A 22,341-nucleotide genomic window follows, 5' to 3' on the forward strand; every position below is an offset into this window, starting at 1 on the left:
TATCCTTACTTTGTAATAGATCGTATAGTAGAGGTAATGGACTTTGACAAGAGCTATGAGTCATACCGATGCAGTACACAAGTTTACCTGTTATTTACAAGGTCATAGCTCTTGTCAAAATCCATTTCTTTTTTATACTATGGTATAACCCTTTTCGGTGTTACTAGCCTTTTCAGCGCAATTGGTGTATGCTATTATGACACAAATTTCGAGACCCTGCGCAATGCGGCTATACACATTTACAACTGAAATATTTTTATTAATATTAATTACATTATTTTTAAGGATTCCTCAATATGGCTATGAACAACTTGGAACCCTAAAAGGATTTGTAAAAGGCGATTCTTATCCAATAGAGACCATTTTAAATTTACCTGGAAACAGGTCTAGGAGTAAAGGAATCAGCGACCGCTTTCTTTTAAAACGAGGATTAAGGTTAATCGTTTTAGATGAATATGGAACTATATTTAATATAATTTTAAAAGCTCTACCAGAAGGAAATTTTCAGTTAAATTATGGATTTGCACTTTTAAGTAATGATAGAAGATATCCCATCACCGATATAGACCTTCAAATGCGCCACGTTGGAGAGCACAAAACTTTTCCAGATTGTATAAAATCTCGTATAAAAGTTAATGGTAAGGCTTACACAATTGTAGTCTATCTGAACAAACAGAAAATAATCAAATCCAGTAGTTACACTGAATACGGTTACGAATATTATACTATGCCTGCTAAGTGTCATATAGACCTATACAGTGGCAATGCCTTGGTAGAATTTTGGTATGCTAATAAAGGTAAGGCAATATTGTTTTTTTATATGCATTAACAAAACTAAAATTTTTATATGTATAAAATACACGATTTCATGTAAAAGGCTTATAGGATGTTCTACTGCAAGGAGTTCATTAGTATTAGGCGATGGTGTTAATTATGTCATGGTGTGAAGTCATTTTAAAATCCTAAAGAAGATGAACTGGGCAGAAGAGATCCTCGAATATTTGTTAATTTGTACTGTACCTCGAATATTTGTTAATAGTCACAGTAAGTGTATTACACAAGAAGAGCACAAGTGCGCATTAGATTTTACGTATGTGGCTATCCCATATGCATAATTGTGTTTCGTCTAGTAGGTCGTATTCCACTATTCTGCCTCTATGGTACAACAGATCCTTTGTCATGAGGTTCTGAAAAGAGCTTTTGGTTTGCAAATGCATTTTACTTGGGTGTATAATATATATCCAGCCAATCTTAATTAAAAAATATCTTGGATGAAATTGAGTACTGAATTTGACCGAAAGTATATGTCAAGTAATAAACTTGACATAAATATTAAAAGAAAATACAACAATAAAAAAGTAAAAATATAATAAACTAATATCTTACAGTATACTGTATAGGGGTAAACAATGGGTACAAATATTCAATAATAATATCAGATAACAAAATAAATAGAACAGTGAGTTGTACTCAGATTAACAATATTAATACCCTAAGCAGATTTAATCCATGTAATTTTATTATTTTCTGAGAATTTTAAAAAGATTTTATGATAAATTCAATTCAAAGATGAAATTTTTTTAATTTCAGGCGATGAAGTATTTATTCCCAAACCAAAATTGTTTACGAAATTAATTGATAGTATACCAGATAAACTTATAACAGCTATAAAAGATGAAGAATCTCGAATATTGGAACTTACTGGGGGAAAAGGAAGTTCTCTGGCGTTATTATCGTCCATGCAATCTTCTTCTGTAAGTTATTTTTTTATATTTAAAATAATTATCACAAAATAGCAATATGCCTCTTCGATATATTTATTACTCCAATTTTAATAATTATTTATTCAAAAATAATAGCAATTAGTAATTTGTTTATGTGGTTTTTAATTACTAATTCATTTTAGTTTAAAATAGCACTAAAACTAAAATATTAGGATGCAGCTATCATTTAAACACTGTTGGATTAATAATTAAAGCACAATTTTGTGCTTAAAGATTATATCTACGAAATAGTTCATTGGATCCGAAATATCTTATCGTAAACGACTTATTATTTCCATAATTTGGTGTTTATAACCATGGGGAGATTTGGATAATATGGCTAATTATAATATTTTGTTTAAAAGAGAGTTGCACAATTGCAAAATTGGTGTGATACAAAAATTAACTAGGCATGGGATGAAAACTCCACAGCGCACCGTTTGAAAAATCTTTAATATTCTTTTATATGATATTGAACTTTGAATCTAACTGATGCCATTTATTCTTCTTCTTCTTCTTCTTCTTCTTCTTCTTCTTCTTTATAAGCAAATCTGCTTGTTCATTGACAGATTAATACCTCTATGGAAGGTTGTCACTCCATCTTTTGCGCGGTCGTCCTATACTTCTTTTGCCGATTGGTGACTTATCTCTTGCTATTTTGATGACACGGGTCTCCTCCATTCTGCTTATGTGGTTATTCCATTCTTTTTTTCTATCTTGTGTTCATTCATTTATACACTGTATGTTACATTTTCTTCTTCTGATGTCTTTACTTCTCTTTCGATCTTTCAGCGTATTTCCTGTAATTCTTCTCAGTAATCTCATCTCTGCCGTTTCTAGTAGCCTTTGCGTTGTGGCTGTGTCGGGTCTTGTTTCGGAGGCATATGTCATTATTGGTCTTACACTGGCTTTATAAATTCTTGACTTAATCTCAGTGTTAATATGTCTGTTTCGTCATATGGTGTTATTAAGACATCCTGCCAGTCTATTTGCTTTTTGTACTTGATCTCTTACTTCTTTCTCCAGGTCTCCATAGCTAGACAGTGTAATTCTCAGGTATTTTATTTCCATTACTTGTTCAATACTAATGCCATCAATTTCTGTTTTACATCTGGTTGGCTCTTTGCTGACTACTATTGTTTTATTTTTCTGATATGAGATTGTCATATTAAATTCTTTTGCTCTTATGTTAAATCTGTGGACCAGTCTTTGTAGACTATCTTCATCTTGGGCTATAAATTTTGCGTTGTCTGCGTAACAGAGTATTTTTATTTCTTTATTTCTCATTCTGTACCCTCTTCTTTGGTAAACGCTTTTAATGATTTCATCCATGATCAAATTGAAGAGCATGGGGCTCAATGAATCTCGTCCTATTAAGCTGCCTATTTCTATAGGTTCTGTGTTTTGTACATCTATTCTGACTTCCATTTTGTTGTTTTGGTAGATGTTTTCGATAGTTTTTATAATATTTAGGGGAACTTCTCTATTATACAGAAGATGGATTACATGTTTGAGTCTTACTCTGTCAAACGCTTTCTTTAGGTCAATAAAACACAGAAATGCTGGTCTATTATACTCTAGTGATTCCTCAGTAATTTGCTTTATAACGAATACTGCATCTGTTCACGATCTTCCACTAAGAAAACCCTGTTGTTCATCTGCTAAACGTATCCTCTGATTTATTAGCACTTGTAAAATTTTAGTTGAAAGTTTTAGCGTAGTATTTAGCAAGTTTATACCTCTGTAGTTTGTTTTATAATTTTATTAATTAATGTTGTTAATTGTTCTGTCATTGCTGCTCCACAATATTTCAATAATTCGTTTGGTATCCCGTCTTTACCTGCTGCTTTTCTGTTCTTCAGGTTTTCAAGTATTTTTCGAACTTCCTATACCTACATTTATATTAAGTTTTGATTTGTGGTAATTTCTGGTGTTTCCGGTTCTAGCGTCGTTTGTTCTTCTTCTACATAGAGCTTTTTTAGGTAGTCAATCCACGTATCATTTTCTATGTGTTTTGGTTCTATTAGTTCCTTTACCTCCGTTCTTTGACCTCTTATGAAGCGCCATATTTCCTATTACAGACCCTAAAAATCATGTTCCATTTCTTTCGAAAAGCGTTCCCAGTGATCATTTTTTATTTTTCTTACAAGTGCATATGTTTCGTTTCTAATTGTCTTGTAATTATGGTATGCCTCTTGTGTTTTGGATGACATGTATTTCAGGTAAGCTTTTTTCTTTGCTTTGCATTTTTCCTTCACTACTGTACAAAACCATGAAGTTCTTCGCCTTGGGAATGATTTATTTTTTAATTTATATTTCTTTCTCTATTCATTTGTTGGTAATCTAACAAATAAGATTATAGCCCTCTTCAAACCACACACTAACATCAGAATTGGTAGTTATAGCGGTATTAATAACAAAAGTTTGTTTTCTCGTGTTAAAGATAAGACACCAGTAATGTATACTACCAATACGATCTACAAAATACCGTGTTCAGGGCGCGAAGGTTGCTGTATTGGACAGACAAGACAATGGTTAAAGCAACGTATTATCCAGCACAAAAGTGGCTGCCATAAAGGTAAAAACACATGCGCTGTTGTCGAACACTTCATTAGGACAGGTCACAAGTTCGACTATACTAATGTTGAAATCTTACAAAAAGTAACTAATTGTATAAACAGGCTGTTTCTCGAAATGTGTTATATCACCAACACAAAAAATGTAATAAATTACAAAGCAAATATGAATCAATTAAGCAGCATCTGCAGCAATATTATGCAATTCATTTAATTTAAAATTAATTTTATCGTTTATCCCACTATACACTTTTTGTTGTTTTATGTGTATTTTAACTTATTTTAAAATTGTCAGTCTAATTGTAAAAGTGTATTACAAATGTTTGTCTTGTATTTTTTTGTGAACAGTTCTATCTATGTGAGTAAATATTTATGTAATTCTATCTTAATGTTGCTGATCTCTTTGTTTTAATAAATTTGTAGTACACTTCTGATGAAGCCAACAATCAGGTCATAACCAAAAGTTATTTAAATGCAATGAATGTTGGATCTTGTTAGGGTATTTTACCTTGTAACTATTATTAAAGATTCTAACTATGTATTCTCAGTCCAGTTGGAGTAATGTAAAGTTGATATATGCATTGTATCTAATCTGAGTAAGAGGTTATATATATATATATATATATATATATATATATATATATATATATATATATATATATATATATATATTATATATATTATATATATATTATATATTATATATATATATACATATATATATACATACATATACATATATATATATATATATATATATATATATATATATATATATATATATATATATATAATATATGGCTAGTAGGATAGGCTTAGTAACATTGTCTACAACATTCCATGTCTCTCTTGCAACAATTCCTACATCGGTCAAACATCTCAATTATTGAAATCACGTATTACACTACACAAAGTGATTCTCGACTTCACCCTGACCGTTGTGGATTAGCCAAACATGTCCATTCCACTGGTCATCTCATGGACTATACGAACACTACAATTCTCCACCGTGAGAACAATAAATCTAAAAGAGAGTTCATTGATATGTCTTATATTTTCCTTAACGATTTCTCCATTAATGTTAAGAGTGACATTAAGAATCTAAGCGATATATACCACTTCTTACTTAAATCAGATACCAAGAACAGTACAACATCACAGATAAGTAACTTGACTGATATATCCATTAATAACTAACCTACCTTTATAATTAATTTTCATTAACTAAAAAAGATAACATTCCCTTGCTTTTCTCAGATACATATCAATAAGATATAATAATACATGAACAATAGAATATAATTAAATAAAGAAAATCAAAAGAATATTTCCCTATACTGGGATTTAATTTCATTCTTTTTTACCAATGAACCTTAACGACATAAAGATTCATAAGAACTACTTGAATTTGTCAGCGCATGCGTTCTGGTTAAAACAGAACCTCACTTTTAAACTTTCTAAAAATCAAAAATTTAGTTATTGCCGACAATTCAAAGAATTACCTCCTTTTAAATGTAGTTACATTGGGTTATTCGATTAACCTTGGGTAAACCTTTGCGTGTTAAGTTCAAAGCTACCATATATTTCAAACCTTAAAAAAAAAACTTTTTTTGCACATAGTAACAAAAAACACCACTATGTTACTAGCAAAGTTTTTTAATATTCTAACTCTACAATTCTAAGTTATGGTAAGATCAATAATGTTTTAATAGATAATATATGGTAGCTAATTATAATTTATTCACTTTCAGCCCTGAAGAAGCCAAATTAATTCTCTTTGGCGAAAACGTTCGGCGAAACAATTGATACTCATTAGAGTCTTTCTTGCAGATTTCCCCAATATTTAAGAGTTTACTATATATATATATATATATATATATATATATATATATATATATATATATATATATATATATATATATATCTTAGATTTTTAATATCACCTTTAACATTGATAGAGAAATCATTAAGGAAAATGTAAGACATTTCAATAAATTCCCTTTTGAATTTGTTATTTTCATGATGAACAACGGTGGTATTATCAAAGTCCATGAAATGAGCTGTGGAATGGTATTTAGCTAATTTAAGACGGTATGGATGAAGGCGTGAATCACTTTTATGGAGATTGATCCTAGACTAAAGTAGTTGAGAAGTTTGACCAATGTGCGACTTATTACATGAAGAACAGGGAATGTTGTAGGTAGACAATATTACTAAGCTTATCTTTTTCTGTTTGGTCCTTAGTTTTGGAAAAAAGATTTTTAAAAATGAAGGATCTACTACTACTATCGGTTTACAGCGTTCTCCGACGCCTTCCGACTCCAAACCGCCATTCTTCTCTATTTAACCATAGGCCTGGAGGGATTTCTCTTTCCTCTAGTTATTTTTCAATTCCCTCTCTCCAGCTCCTTCTCGGCCTTCCTCTTTTTCTTCTTCCTTGTGGTGTCCACGTCAAAATCTGTTTCGGAATCCTGTCATCTGGCATTCTCTGTACATGGCCGTACCATATTAACTGTTTGAAGGATTTGATTATATATTATAGATAAGGTTATTCGTTAAATACAAAATTTAGATTATGTTTGTAATCTAAATTTTGTACAAAAGAGATTACGTTTCTTCAGAGTATTTGTTATTTCGCCCACATGCGCCTAAAAAAGATATTCTAAAAGTAATAATATGGAAACTAAACCTTATTGGTTGTCTTAATGATGTCACTATAGCGTCTGTATAAGGAATTTCAATATATATTTGAAATCCTAAAACTCAGATCTTTTGTTTTAAGTTGATGTTTACTAAATCTGCTTTCCATTTCAGTTAGTGATAACTCTATCTTTTTGTTACATTTGTTATTACCTATTACTTACTAGACTAGATGTTATACTTTGTACTAAACTCATAGTATTTACTATTTTGTTTAACTTAGATAGATAGATAAAAATGTCTACCTATCTGTCTAAACGGAAAAAGATATATCCGAAGAGAAATTAGATTAGTTTTAAATGGCAGTGTAATAATAAGCACATTATTTTTTGTCGATGAATTATTATTTACATGTGGTAACAAAAAATTATATATAGCTACTTACATAATACTTCGTTTTAGTTTATTGTTCCTGATGGATTTATTGTAACTACGAAAGCATTTAACTTGCACATGTCAAAAAATACTGGGTTATCCAAATCTCTCTCCGTATTAAATGAAATCTGTTGTGGAAATATCGAAGAAAACTTAGAAGAATATTGCAAAAAGTAAGGTTTTGATTTTTACATCCATTTGTATTCATGTCTTCACAAGAAATCGAAAATACCTTTGAATATAGTGAAATTTACACTGAGAGTGCAAGATAGGTATGTGCATTTGCCGAATTTGCAGTTCCAAATAGTGGTCACGTACAGAAACATACAATGATGTTTACGGCGGTGCTCTACTACGAGTAAAAATATTTTTTTTATTTTAATTGTTAATGCAAATTAAAATAATATACAGATACATTAGATAAGTATTTATTATAAAAGACATATATTTACAAATAATTGTCATCAAGCAGTCAAATAAGAGGCATGAATTTTAATTTAATTTAATTTTAAAATTTTTTACTTTATTAAAGGAATAAATATATTTTATATTACATTTTTTGATAGCTATACAGGGTGAGATCTCCAAAAACTGCATCGATCGATTATGAAAAAACTTTATATGCAAAATTCATATTTTTTTTATCAGTGACTCATCAAAATGCTTAGGTATATATTTTCCGGAATTATTCGAATTCGTTGAATGACATCACTTATAAATGATATATGATTAATTTTTTGAAACCACTACATATTTGTACATATTTTACAATTTTCGTCTAAATTAGTAAACCACCTCAAAATTATTTGAGATTTGTATAAAAGTATCGCTACTTCAAATAAAAAACATTCGAAAAAAATAAGTACTTTACAAGCTATTTATACATTTCGTGAGGTATAAAATTATTACAACTTTTACAATGTTTTTTAATCTACTGTATACATCTTCTTCTTCTTTTGGCATCATAGCCCTGGATGGGTCTTTGCCTGTCTGGCGATGTCCTTTCATTCAGATCTCTTTTGGACCCTTCTCCTCCATTCTCTTATATTCATGGTTTTCAAGTCGTCTTCCACGTTATCTAACTATCTCGTACTGGGCCTTCCTTTTTTCCGTCTTCCTACCGGCTTCCACAGTTTTCGTGTTTTCTTATCGCTGAACATGTCCCAGCCATGACAGTCTTTGATTTTTCACGAACTTACCCTTCATTCAGTTCATTAACCTCGTCGTTTCTCCTGATTCTCCATGTGCCGTCTTCCTTTTGCACCGGGCCATATACTTTTCTTAGTACCTTTCTCTCCAATATCCCAAGTTATCCCTCTTTTTTCGTCATTACCCAGGTTTTACAACCGTAGGTTTTTCTTCTTCTTTGAGTTCCTTTCCTATCGGAGATTGGATATCATTAGGGCGATTCTAGTTTTATTTACTGTTTTGAATAATTCGTTAGTGGTACAGCCAAACCACTCTCTTAAATTTCTAGGTTACTACGGGTCTAATCAAAGTTCTGTAGATAGTCAGTTTGGTTCTTTTGTCTAATAATGTCGATGTCATTAATCTTTTATTACCATAGTATCTACGATTTCCATTGGAAATAAGTGCATTAATTTCGCTACTTACGGAATTCTTCTGATTGATTTCTGTGCCCAGATATATGAAGGCATCGCATATTATTTTCATTCTCAGGTGTTCTTTTGATGGTCATGTACTTAGTTTTTGTTTCGTTTATTTTAAGCCCTCTTTTTTGTGCTTCAGGCTTCAATTCGGGTTCTCCATATTTCAACATTTCTAACGAAACTCCGTCAGTTCCTGGTTCCAGTTTACTGTTTTTTATTTTCTTTAATATTTGAACTACTTCTTCATAACTAAGATTTTCAATGTACTGCTCCGCCATACAATATATTGTCTCGTTTTGATCATTTCCATTGTGTGCATTTAAGTTTTCCTCAAAGTATTCTTTCCATCTCATTATATTTTTTTGTTTCCTTGCTAGTAGTTCTCCGTCCTTGTCTTTGCATATTTTCAATCTTGGTCTAAATGACAGTGTGCTTTCTTTTATTCTTTTATAGAATTTTCTGCTCTCATGTCTGTTGTTATGTTCTAGGATTTCTTGTACTTGTTTTTTTAAAGCCTCTCTTTTTTTCTTCTGCATATTCTAGTCGCTTGTCTTCTCTTTTCGTTATAAATTTCTCTGCTATTTCTTGTGTTTCTTGTAAGTTGGTTAAGCTTGGCTTGCATTTTTTCCTCTATTGCAGTTCTGCATTCATCTGCAGTATCTTCCTCTCTGATTCCGTTGAGTTTTATTTGGAGAGTATTTTGATATTCTTGTGTCTTTGTTGGACTTTTGAATCCTTCAACATTCCATTTTTTAATTTGGCTATTTTTCCCTTTTGCCACTGTCTCAATTTTCTGCCGCAATTTTACCCCCACAAGATAGACCTGAATTAGAGTTCGCCCTGCGATACGTTCTGACATTAGTTATATCTGTTGCCCATCTTTTTGAGATGAGGATGTGGTCAATTTGATTGGCTTCATTGGTTCCTGGTATTTTCCATGTTCCTTTATGGATATCTTTTCTCTGGAAGTTAGTGCTGATAACTACATAATTATTTGCTGTTGCAAATTGTGCAACTATAAGTCCATTTTGACTGGTTTCATTATGCAAACTATGTTTCCCAAATATGTTTACGAAAGTTTCTTTTTTTCCCAGCTTAGCATTAAAGTCGCCCAATGTTATAACAGCATCTTGTCTTATCACATACTTCTCGAAGTTCACCGTAGATTCTTTCAACCTCGTCTTCATCAGCCTCTTCCGTCGGTGCATATACATTAACCATTGTCGCGTTATGCAGTTTACCTTTGAGTCTTATGATGCAAATTCTGTCTGATATTGGTGTAAATGCGATAATGACTTTTTGCAGTCTTTTGGTTACTATAAACCCTACTCCTCTTTCACCTTGTCTCATTTCATTTCCGGAGTAGTATAGTGAGAACTTATTTTTACGAATTTCTCCCTGGCTCTTTAATCTGATTTCCTGCAATGCCAATATTTCAACCCCGTATTTTTCAATTTCTTCTGCCATACTTATCATAGCTCCTGCCTTTAATTTCCCTATAGACCTAAATTTGTCAATATTAACCAATATTAACGATAAACAGCAGATTTAAAGGACTTAATTAATGTAGGGAATTCGTTTTCAGATTTGATTCTTTTTATGCACGTTTTTGGATCTTTTATACAATATAATGAAGTATGTTCCACGGAAATAATGCGAATTCAATTCTGGAAATGTACACTTTTAATTAATGTACGAAATTCGTTTTTACATTTGATTCTTTATTTTTATGCACCATTTTGGGTGTCTTTTATACAGTATAATAAAATGTGTTCCCCGGAAATAATGGCAGTTCAAATCTGAAAATGTGCACTTTCACATAACTGTATATATCTCATCTATATATATATATATATATATATATATATATATATATATATATATATATATATATATATATATATAATGTATTTCATACTGTGCGGTACATTGCAGTTTCTGTACTAAATTTAATCCCGATAATAAGCATCCATTTGTCATTGAGAAAATATATACTTTAGGTAGATATAGTCAAAGGATGCTAAGAATCTCTACTAAGAAAGCTGAGTACTACCTGAAAGTGAAAAACTAAAGGTAAAATATGATTACTTGGAACGCCTAATCTTAATTGGAGGGGAAACGTCTCACAACATCATATATATCATCATCATCATCATCATTGGTGCTACAGCCCTATAAAAGAGCCTCGACCTTCCCAAGTCTATTACGTCAGTCAGTTCTATCCATTGCCAACTGTTGCCAGTTTGCTGCGCCTATTTTTCTACCATCCTCATCTACACCATCCATCCACCTGAGTTTTGGCCTACCCCTGCTTCTACTTCCCACAGGTTGTAACATAAGGATTCTTCTAAGAGGGTTGTTCTGATGTGATCTTGCCAGATATCCTGTCCATCTTAGTCTTCCTATTTTTATAAAGGATACTACGTCTTTACCACCAAATATATGTTTATATCTGTGATATATCTCGTAGTTGTACCCCATTCTCCAAACACCATTTATACAGATGCCACCGAATATTCTTCTCAGGATCCTTCGTTCAAATATAAGCAGGAGGTTTTCATCTGCCTTGGAAATGGGCCATGTCTCCGACCCATATGTCAACACTGGTTGTATAAGGGATTTGTGTATGGTTATTTTTGTTTTTTGGCTTAAATTTCTGCTTCTCATATGTCTACTCAGTCCAAAATAGCATTTGTTTGCTAGGATTATTCTTCGCTTGATTTCTTCCGTCATGACGTTCTCCTTGGTGTTCAGGGAGCCTAAGTATGTGAATTTGTCCACCACTTCAAAGGTAGAGTTATCAGCCGTGAATTTGTGGCCGATGTGTCTGGCTCTATTGTTGGGTGTTGATGCCATTATCTTAATTTTCTCCTCATTTACTTGCAGGTCCATATTTTTTTAGGCATTTGACAAGGTGGTATACATTTCTTCTAGCTTGTGTGTTGTGCGGGCAACTAGGTCAACATAATCTGCATATGCCAAAATAATTTGGAATGATTTATTAAAAATGTTTCCTCTGTTGTCTATTTGGGCCTCCCTAACTGCCTTTTCCAGAGCTACGTTGAAAAGGAGACACGCCAGCACATCCCTGTCGCAGCTCAACATGCGTTTCAAATACCTGTGATTGTTCGCCCTGTATTTCGACTTTGCAAACAACTTTATGCATTGTAGCCTTAACCAATCTTATCAGTTTATCGGGGATGTGGATATATATATATATATATATATATATATATATATATATATATATATATATATATATATATATATATATATATATATGAGAAACTAATGCTGCGATGCTATGTCTTCCCTATCCTTTTTTATAGTGTTGAAGCTTGGACCGTAAACAAAAATATGTGCAGAAGATTGAAAGCATTTAAGATGTAGCTATATCGGATAATACTTAAAATCCCATGGACTGACTGAGTCACAAATGAGGAGATTCTCAGAAGAATAAAAAAGAACCAAGAAGAACTGACCATCATCAAATCTCGAAAGTTACAATACTTCTGACACATTATGCGAAATTAATCCAGATACGTTCATCCTACAAGCTATTCTGCAAGGAAAAATAGTTGGAAAGTGAGGTGCACGAAGAAGAAGAACATCCTAGTTAAAGAACCTCAGAACCTGGTTCAACACAACATCTGTGCAGCTTTTTCACGTTGCTGCAGATAAGATACAGATTGTCATGATGGTCGCCAACATTCGTCACATATAGATACATCAAGAAGAATGCCTCCGGATTGAACCGCGTCGATTGTCACTGTGCCGAGCTCTGGACATCCTCTATGATGTCTTCTTCTGAGCTCCCAGACACTGCACTATTCACTACTTACTGCACCACTGCAATACTAAGTTCGTTAATTAACTGCTTGTATCAGCAAACGAAATAAAGAACGTGTTTTATTTGGTTTTGCCAAAATTAAAATTTTATAATTTTATCTTAAAATTAAAATTGTCTTTTAGGATTGAGGAGTCCTTTAGAATTGATACAATATACCCTGAAGTTCAAAATGCAATTATAAACCAACTTGAAAAATACTCACACGATTCAGAGTCGTTAATTTGGGCAGTAAGGTCATCTGCTATTGGAGAAGATTCTGATGAGCTGTCAGCAGCTGGTCAATACGAGACATTTTTGGGTTGCAAAAATGAAGAGGAGCTTTTTAAAAATATTCTTGCATGTTGGGCTTCTTTATACAACTATAAAAGTGTGCAGTACCGATGGTTAGTATATATTTCACTATTTTAAATTCCGTTTGGTAGTGAACATATTATTATTCTTATTACTTATTATCAATTACTGCTTATTAATTTTTGGGTATTTTTTTAATGTTTCTCATTAAACTCATATATTCTTTAGTAACATAAACAACTACACCTTCACACAACCCACAACTAAATGTAAGACCGAATATTTATCATGTCGAGGTAGTATCATTAAATTTTCCTGGTTTTTTATCATTATTTACAATGGTAAATTATAAGTACACAACAAGTAGAAATAAGTAAGGGTGTGAGACAGTGCTGCATCTTCTCCATCTGCTGTTTAACATTTATGTAGTAAAAATGTTATTATCAAAATAAATATTTGGGATATACCGATGATACAGCTATCATAGCAGGCAACATGGAAGACAAGAGATAGTAAATAATATTAATACAGTGGGAAAGGAATATGGTCTCAAAATTAACATCACAAAAATGAAATTAATTAAAAAAAAAATCAGCATATAATTCCATATGCAAGCACAGTTGAAAATAAATAACCAACTTATAGACAGAGTTGAGAAATTTAAATATCTTGTAGTTACCGTAGACATACCATAGACAGTAAATGGGTCTGCGCCGAAGAAGTGAAGATACGAATACTAATAGCTAGAAATACTTTTACCAAATTCAATAACTATCTTTCTCAGCGCGAAACTCCTTTGGGTCGCAGTAATCGCGTCCTAGAATGCTACATATGGCCAATAATAGGCAGGTCTCGGTAGCGAGACGTGGTCACTTAACCCTTAACTACTATAAGTCAAAAGTAATTACGTAAGTATTATAAGTGGGTCTATAAGACCCATTTTTTATATAAAGAAAGAAACAATTTTTTTTGATAATTTTTTTTATTTATAAACTAAGATTACAAAATGAAGTGCTATAAATGGTTTAAATACAAATTGAAGTTACTCTTTGCATTTTTTCTGTACTTGGACATAACATTGTAAACATAGTTCGTTTTTTTTGTTTTTCTTGGCTGGACACAGATGACATATCTTTCTTTTTCGATTCTCATTGGCTTGAAGAGGCTCAAGAACACTTAAAAATTTAGTGCCAAGAATATCTGATGCAATAGTTCGAATCTGTCGGGGCACATTGGAGTTATATAATCTTCTTTTTATGTGTGTAATGTACAAGCTTTGGGCTAATTGTTTTAGGAATTTTTCCCGAGGGATAGAATTTCCTTGTCTATAATACTGTCAGGAGTATTAGCGCGAATGGCACCTTTTAAACCAGACAGAACTGTCACAATATTCTCTTTGAGAGCTTTAGTTTTTTTTTGAGGAATTTTCGACCATTTTGTTTTGTTTTTTTCGTAGTAGTAATTTCTTTGCTTTTATGCTAAGTTTGAATCTACTGTTCATCCAATGGATCCCAATCGATATCACTGACCGAATCATGATCATTAAGAATTTCATGGTCGCTATCCCTTTGATTGGTGCCATCGACCATTTGGATGATAGTGGCTTCTGCTTGTATCTCCTCAGCACTCACTAAAATATTTGTTAAAAACCATGCCGACGTTGACGCAACATTTTCCGGATTTTCAACCCAAAAATCCTCGCTTTGAAATAAGGCGATATATAAGAATATCTTCGACGGTAAGAGGTTTATTTCAACCAATTTTAAACTGAAAGGAAGAAAACACATATAATATTACTTAAAAAAAAAACACAAAAAACAATTTCAAATAAAATAAATTAGGATATATTAAATTAAACTGATATAAAATATTATTTACCTTAAACACAATAATTATGTAAAACTTACGTAATTGCTATAAGTGAGTCTAATACACCCAGCTACGTCTATAAAACTCGCTAGTTCCAAACAAAATTTATGCACACTCACTATCGTCTTCTTCTTCTTCTTCTTCGTGTAGCCATTCACGTCCACATCTGAACATAAGCCTCTTCAAGTCTTCCTTTCCATTGTTTTTTATTGTACGCTACTTGTAGCCAATTTTTCCTGGCAGTCCTTTTCAGATCATCTGTCCATCTCATAGGAGGTCTGCCTCTGGGTCTTTTGTTTTGGTATGGTCTCCAGGTTAAAATTGATCTGTGCCATTTGTTTAGATCGCTCCTAGCTACATGTCCAGCGTATTCCCATTTCAACTTTAATGATTTTTGCACCACATCGGTGACTTTGGTTTTCTGTCTTATCCATGTGTTTGTTTTCTTGTCTTTAAGTGATATACCTAGCATTGCTCTTTCCAACGCGTGTTGAGTGACTCTAAGTATATTCATATTCTTTTTTGTGATTGTCCATGTTTGTGCCGCATAAGTACTCACTATCGTATTTCAGACTAAATAAGCTGAGAAGCCAAAAATTACTTAAGTTGGAGAGACTGCGTGGTTGTCGAGAGCTCTCTGGGTCTGACAGACCTAGATTATAGTAGTTGAGGGTTAAGGTAAGATCGCTAAACCGTAATGAAACTTTCGAAATATGGTGTCTCAGAAGGTTGCTTAAAATTTTATGGGTCGATCATATTACAAATGAAGTCTTAAGAAGAACTAATACCCAAAGAGAGCTTCTAAACATCGTTAAACAGCGAAAGGTCTTATATCTAGGCCAAATTACAAATCATTTTAATGATCAAAATTGAATGTCGGAGATTACCAGGTCGCAAACGACACTCACGGATCAGACCATAATAAACTGGTGCGACATTCCTGACATCAATACAATAGATAATAAGAAGAGCAGAAGAAGAATCATTACGGATTATCCAAACAGCATGAATGCCTACACGCTGCGTAGCGTAGCGTACGACACCAAAAGAAGAAGAAACTTTCCATTGCACGCTATACAATAGTAATCAAAATTATGATAAAAACGTTTAAAGCTAAATATCTCAATAACTGTTATATTTAGGTATAGGAGGTAGTTAACAAAACTTATAGAACAATTAAACTTCTTTTTAATTACGCCATAATATATAGGATGATCTATTTAAGAAAATTGAGAAATATTTAAGTTCGCGTTATGAATCGCCTTGTATATTAAATACTATTTTCTCCGCAAAATATTAAAGTTCAGTTAAAATGAGACAATATGTAAAAAATTGTACTAAACAAAATGTTTGCAACTTTATTATTTATAAATATACAGTGTGTCCAATCTGACACTGTTCCAAAATAAAATTGGTCATACCTCGTAGGACACTTGGTATATTGAGAAAATTCTCAAGAACCGTTTTATCGAAATCAGTACTAATATTAAGACGTTATTAATTAAAATAAGAAAGTTTTAGTCAACTTGCAGTATACCCGGAAGTGGTAGTGGAAGTGGGAGCTCTAAATACTTTGGAATAATTGAGCATATCCAAAAACCCCACATCTTAAAGGAGATCGCACACAGCTTATAAAAAATGTAATGTCACTCAAATAAAATCAAATCTACATGAATAGATTCGTCTCGAAATTTCAATCATTTCATATGATTGCGCCAACTCTGAACTTTGATTAATAACGGCCTAAATTGATATAAATAAATCTTTAAACAAATGGATATGTGATATATGGTTGAATGCTCGAATAAATGAACTTTAATTAAATAAAAGGCAGATATCGAGCACAGTTTTTTATTAAATCTTGCCCAAGTACTTTCGGTCCTAGAGCATCTTCAGGGGCATCTGAAATAAGCCAAGAAACGTTTTTTCAACTAAAGGAAAATTAATTAACTTCGAAAAAAGTCGAAGTTGATGGTTGATAAAAATTTTTTTTATAACATTTTAGAGTTGCTTCGTCAAAATTATAGACTATCCAACACTTTGACGAATGTCATAAACATTAAATAATACATTTACACAACACGAGATAAAGGACAAACAGTTTAAAATTTCTTATAAATTTGAAGAATCTACATAGTGAGTGACAGCAGGAGAGAGAATGGCTCCTGGTCTTAACGGAAATGTTAAAGTGACATTTGAAATATGTCAACTTGGATGAGCAGTCACAATCATGGTGATGTGATCTGCACATTTCAAAATTCTATAAAACTGAACGTTGACCAAAGGTCCAACTGACACTACTATAGGAAGTCAACTGATGAAATATGAAATTATATAAATTACTTTATGTATATTGCATAATCCAGATCTCACACTCAAACCTGTCAGTAATAATTTGGGTGTTTAGTTCAGGGCAATTGAAGTGGACATAGAGTGCGAATGTAAGAACTAGCCTAAACAATCTATTAGATAGTGTGTGGTTGACTACAATTAAAAGGTCTACCAAGCACTACCAATACTGTAGAAAAGAAGAAATCGAAATATGAAATTGAAATACTTGGAATTAAAAATCAAAATTGAAAACAAAGTGTATAAATGGAGTATAATAATACCAATAGTTCAGTTAAACCCACAGTCAATGGGAGAACCATAAAATTAAAATGTCAAAGTATTACTCAAGACCAACTCAAGTGGGATATGTTAAAATATACAACTGTGGAGATGCTATATCCAAATTACGAAGCGATATGGAGAATTTGTTTTGCAAGTTATTGATGAATGAAATATTAATATTAATTAAAATATGAAATTAATAAACTCTTAATGGGTATACTTAGTGCAGGAAGTCTGAACAGTTTAAATTTAGTACAATTTAAATTAATTCGAGTATTAAGACAGTGAGAGTTTTTTTTCCCTTATAATTTCCAAATCTTCCAATAAATCCAACTCCAAGTAGTTTTGCTTTCTACTAATGTCATGTAAAATAGATGAACCAGTATTGATATTAAAATTATGTTTACTTGATAATAAATGGTGACCAAAACTTGAAGAGTTTGGTCTTTTCAAATATTCTGTGATTCTAGTAGATAACTTTCAATTGGTTCTACCTACATAAGAGGCATCACAATCATCACATTTTAATTTATAAATAACACTTTTATCAAGAGTGTTCATCCTATCTTTGGTGTTGATTAAAAAGGAACCTAAAGTGTTGTGACTTGAAGGAAATTTTGATGTCTTCAATTGTAGAAGTAAAAAGTTTTGATAGCTTTTTGGAAATGTTGCTGATATAAGTAAAAGAGAAATAGCTGATGTTATTTGTGGCATTGGGTTGAAGCAAGCATTTCCACTAATTGAATAAGTTTGGTAGGTATTTTAACCAGATCCATCGCTTTGTATAGTTTTTCTCTATCGATTGAGTCGTATGCCTGCTTCAACTGCTTAAAGTCTATCAACAGAATAAGCAAACCTAGATTTTGTGCAGTATATGTTTCATTGTAAAAAATCTGATTAATTGTAGATCTTCCTCTTCTAAATCTCACCTGATATTCACCTATTATTTCAGATTCATATTTTGTTAGTCGGTTTCTTATAATAATAATGCGTAATAATGCCAATATCTTATGCTACTTCCAATAAAGCAATTTTTTTTTATTTTATTTATTTTGCTTCAACCAGTTAGGATTATTAGCATTAGCATATACAAAATATCAATTACATAATAAGGTATACAATATATATTTTAATTATTGATGTATTGTGTTAAATTTTTTTAAAAAGGTTTATAGACTTAAAGAATTCTATCAAGTCAGCTACGTATTTATTCTCCTAGATGTTCTTTTAATGTTTTTGGAATGTGGTGATATAGTCTTTCAACTTAGTATAATAGATAGGCAATCAAAATGTGCTTCACTGTCACTTTACATTCACAAACAAAACACACTGGTTCCTCTTCTCGAGTATTCATGTGTTGTAGAAGTGTGTCCTAATATGAGACGTGTTTTTAGGACTTGATGTTATCGCTTCGAAGGCCAGAAGTTCCATAGAAGGACGGAAGATTTTATTTCTATCAATTTAGTGGTGTAAAGTAATTTCTGTTATACCGTTTTCTCCTGGACTCTTGTTTTTCTTCAGCTGCTTTATTATTTTCTCTATCCCCTGATCTGATGTATCGTTTATTTCGGCCTTATTATTACTTTGCTCCAATCCAGTTTGTGATTGTATTTCATTGGTATTTTTCCTGGTTTCAGCAGTTCTTCAAATTATTCTGCCCACCTCCCTAGTTTTCTTGGTAAGTCACCAATTAGCGTGCCTTCTTTACTTTTACAGCAGCATGCGATTCCGGGAATCGTAACTTTATTTTCTGTAACTTTAACTTCTTGGTAAAAATTCTTAATCTCTTAGTTTATCATATAATTTTCCATGTCTTGTAACTTCATTTCCCAGTTTTCTCGTTTCTTTTTTTGTGCAGGTCAGTCTTGCATTTTTTTTACTACTTCATAACTTTTCCTCGTTTCTGTTATATTTTGCATATTTATTTGTATTTTATCTTTTCTTCTGGTTTTTAGATCCCTTTTATACTCTGTATCGAATCAATCATTACTTTTTGCTTTGTTTATTTTTCCTAATGTCTTTTTTGTCGCTTCCGTTATTATCTTCTCTATTTGTGCCCATTCTTGGTCAGTATCTTTATTTGGAATTGTGTCTTCTCATATTTTTGTTATATTCCGTTTTAACTGTTTTTTTATTTTTTATCCTTTAGCTTTTTTACATTAAAACGTTTGGTTGCATTTAGTTTTTACTTAGGTTACTTTGATATATAGATGTTTTACGGTACTTTCCTCTCAGACGTAAACAACAAATCCTTTTCGAGATTGGTTTAAAGTCTACTACACTTCTCTTGAGACTTTCCTTTATTAAAAACCCTGTACCAAGCAGTCTATTTGCCCCACCACTATAAAACAAGGTTGCTTTATCAACTTCTGATATTCCGGTTGTCTTAAGTTTTGTTTCTTGAAGAGTAAAAAAGTTTAGTTCGTATTGATTCAAGATGCCGAGTAAGTTTTTCACTCCTCCCTCTTCATAAATACTTATAACATTTCACGTGGCTATTTTTAGTTGTTCTCTCTTAATTTATATCCTTTTTTATTTGCTCGTCTCTACCATTCTTTTTTGTTTACACTTGCCCCTTTAATTTCCATAATCGTGTCCTTATTGTTTGCCTTTTCCGTCTTTTTTTGTTTACACTGCGGTGCTTTTTTTTAGTTTTTTTGGTCATTTCTATTAGATGCATTGTCTATGTCTGTCAAAATTTCTTTATCTTTATTCTACTTTAATTTCTTTCGATCAAGTTTCAATTTCATATCCCCTATTTGTGTCTTCCTTCCCTTTTCTCTTTCTTTCGCTGCTACTTTTCTAATTGCAGCATGTATTTCTCTGGTCTGTCAGAATCTGTCGTACCATATTTTTGAGTTTGCTTTTATTTTCCAGTACACTCACCTTATCCGTCATGTTTTTCATTTCAGCGAGGCACATTTTGTTGTCTATTTTGTTACCTTCTTTCAATTTAATGTCGAGGTGAAGATTTGTTTTCATAAATTGCTCCAGATTATCTTTAGTATCTGTCATATAATTAGTTTTCAAATCTAAGCTTTTTATAACAATATTTCTCTTTCTTTTGTCTTTCTTCAGCTGTTCGATTCTCTTATTTGCCTCATTAAGTCACATCTCTAGTACTAATTTTTTTTATTTCAATTCTCTAATACAATTCAGTGTCTCTTTTTATTCTTTATGTAGTTTTCTTATTTCGGCCATCACATGGTCATTTTTCGCCAAAAGTTCACGCATCATTTTAAACATATCCTCGTTTTGGGAACTGTTCTTTGTTAATTTGCACTTTTTAAAAATCTTTTTGTCTTCACTTTCTCCTCTATAGTTATCCTCACCACTACTTTCTGAATGCTGTCTTCTTATATGCTCTGCCACTGTGCATTTTATACATTTAAATGTTATTAATAAATAACAAATAAAAATCTTTGTAAATATACGAAAACCTGAATAATAGACCTATTCTTTTTGTTGACGATTGTGTATCGCTCTTATTACCCGTTCAGCGCAAAAAGTCACCGCCCGAGTCAACTCCTCAGAGGCTTTGATCTTTATCCGAACGGTAATTGAATACTTTAAATTTTTAATTTACTGTTAATATCATCCAAAAAATACATATAACCGATTAACTTACTCCATAAAATCCTTTTTAACTACACTTTGCACTACTGTATGCAAATTATACTCGAATCCATCCAAAATTTGAGACAAATCTCGGAGCAAATTTACACACGTCTAAGAATACTACCATAAGATCGGCTGTATTACAAAACCCTCACAAATCAAAATTTATATAAATCCTACAAGACGTTTCTGAGATATTTGAGGCGTTCCATACACTCAAAAAACTCGCTCTACATGTAATCTAAATAGAAGATAAGGGAAACTCATTGCCAATAACGAAATAAAAAGATAGATTTTATTGGGATTTGTTAATACGGATAAAGTTAACTTTTGATAAATAATGGTACGTACTGCCATAATTTATCCTTATTTAGATATTCCCATTAAAGACAAGTATATCTAGAACTTAAAATGTAATGCACTTTTAATTTTATTAAGGTAGACTATACCACAATTGTCATCACAACTTCATTTACTTTATTTCTTATATTTTAGGCAACATGGGTTACCGATTATAACGGAAATGGCAGTAGTAGTACAAAAAATGATTCAGGCTACTGCAGCAGGTGTTCTTTTTACTTGTCACCCTTCAACCTCTAATCCTTCACAAATGGTTATTACATCAAACTTTGGACTTGGTGAAGTAAGAATATTGTTAAAATAATTCTAAAGAATAATTTTTAAAATTTTGTAGACAGTAGTTTCTGCAGAAAGCGACCCTGATCATTTTATCCTTAATAGAACTTGGGATGAACAAATTTGTGTTATGGACAAGATATTGGGCAATAAACATAAGGTATTAAAAATGACAAATGGGAGTTTAGAGGAAATTATAGATAATCAAATATATAGCGAAGCTTGGAGTATATCCGAGAAGCAGGCTGTGCATTTGGGTAAAATTGGTATTTTATTAGAGCAAGCTTTCGGAAATCCTAGAGACATTGAATGGGCCTATTTGAATGTAAGTGGGTTCCTATTAAAAACAAGTAACATGTGGTAAATATTATACAAAAAGTAGTGGACATTATGAAGCTTTTGATATATTCTAACAATTCAATTACCTGATTGGAAGTACA

At 31.9% G+C, this 22,341-nt stretch overlaps 1 protein-coding gene across 4 annotated transcripts in view; it reads left to right on the plus strand.

Moving 5' to 3' along the window:
- The window catches only part of LOC140441352 (rifampicin phosphotransferase-like), a 112,644-nt gene that overhangs the window by 62,363 nt on the left and 27,940 nt on the right, over window positions 1-22,341 (plus strand). For all 4 annotated transcript variants that reach the window (XM_072532020.1, XM_072532017.1, XM_072532019.1 and 1 more), the window contains exons 6-11: window positions 286-797; window positions 1,591-1,754; window positions 7,442-7,587; window positions 12,997-13,257; window positions 21,761-21,908; window positions 21,960-22,226. In XM_072532020.1, the coding sequence (XP_072388121.1) occupies window positions 286-797; window positions 1,591-1,754; window positions 7,442-7,587; window positions 12,997-13,257; window positions 21,761-21,908; window positions 21,960-22,226 (1,498 nt within the window). The remainder of the gene's footprint in view (window positions 1-285; window positions 798-1,590; window positions 1,755-7,441; window positions 7,588-12,996; window positions 13,258-21,760; window positions 21,909-21,959; window positions 22,227-22,341) is intronic.

This window comes from Diabrotica undecimpunctata, chromosome 5, assembly GCF_040954645.1.
Source record: "Diabrotica undecimpunctata isolate CICGRU chromosome 5, icDiaUnde3, whole genome shotgun sequence".
In the NCBI taxonomy this organism is placed as follows: Eukaryota; Metazoa; Arthropoda; class Insecta; order Coleoptera; family Chrysomelidae; genus Diabrotica; species Diabrotica undecimpunctata.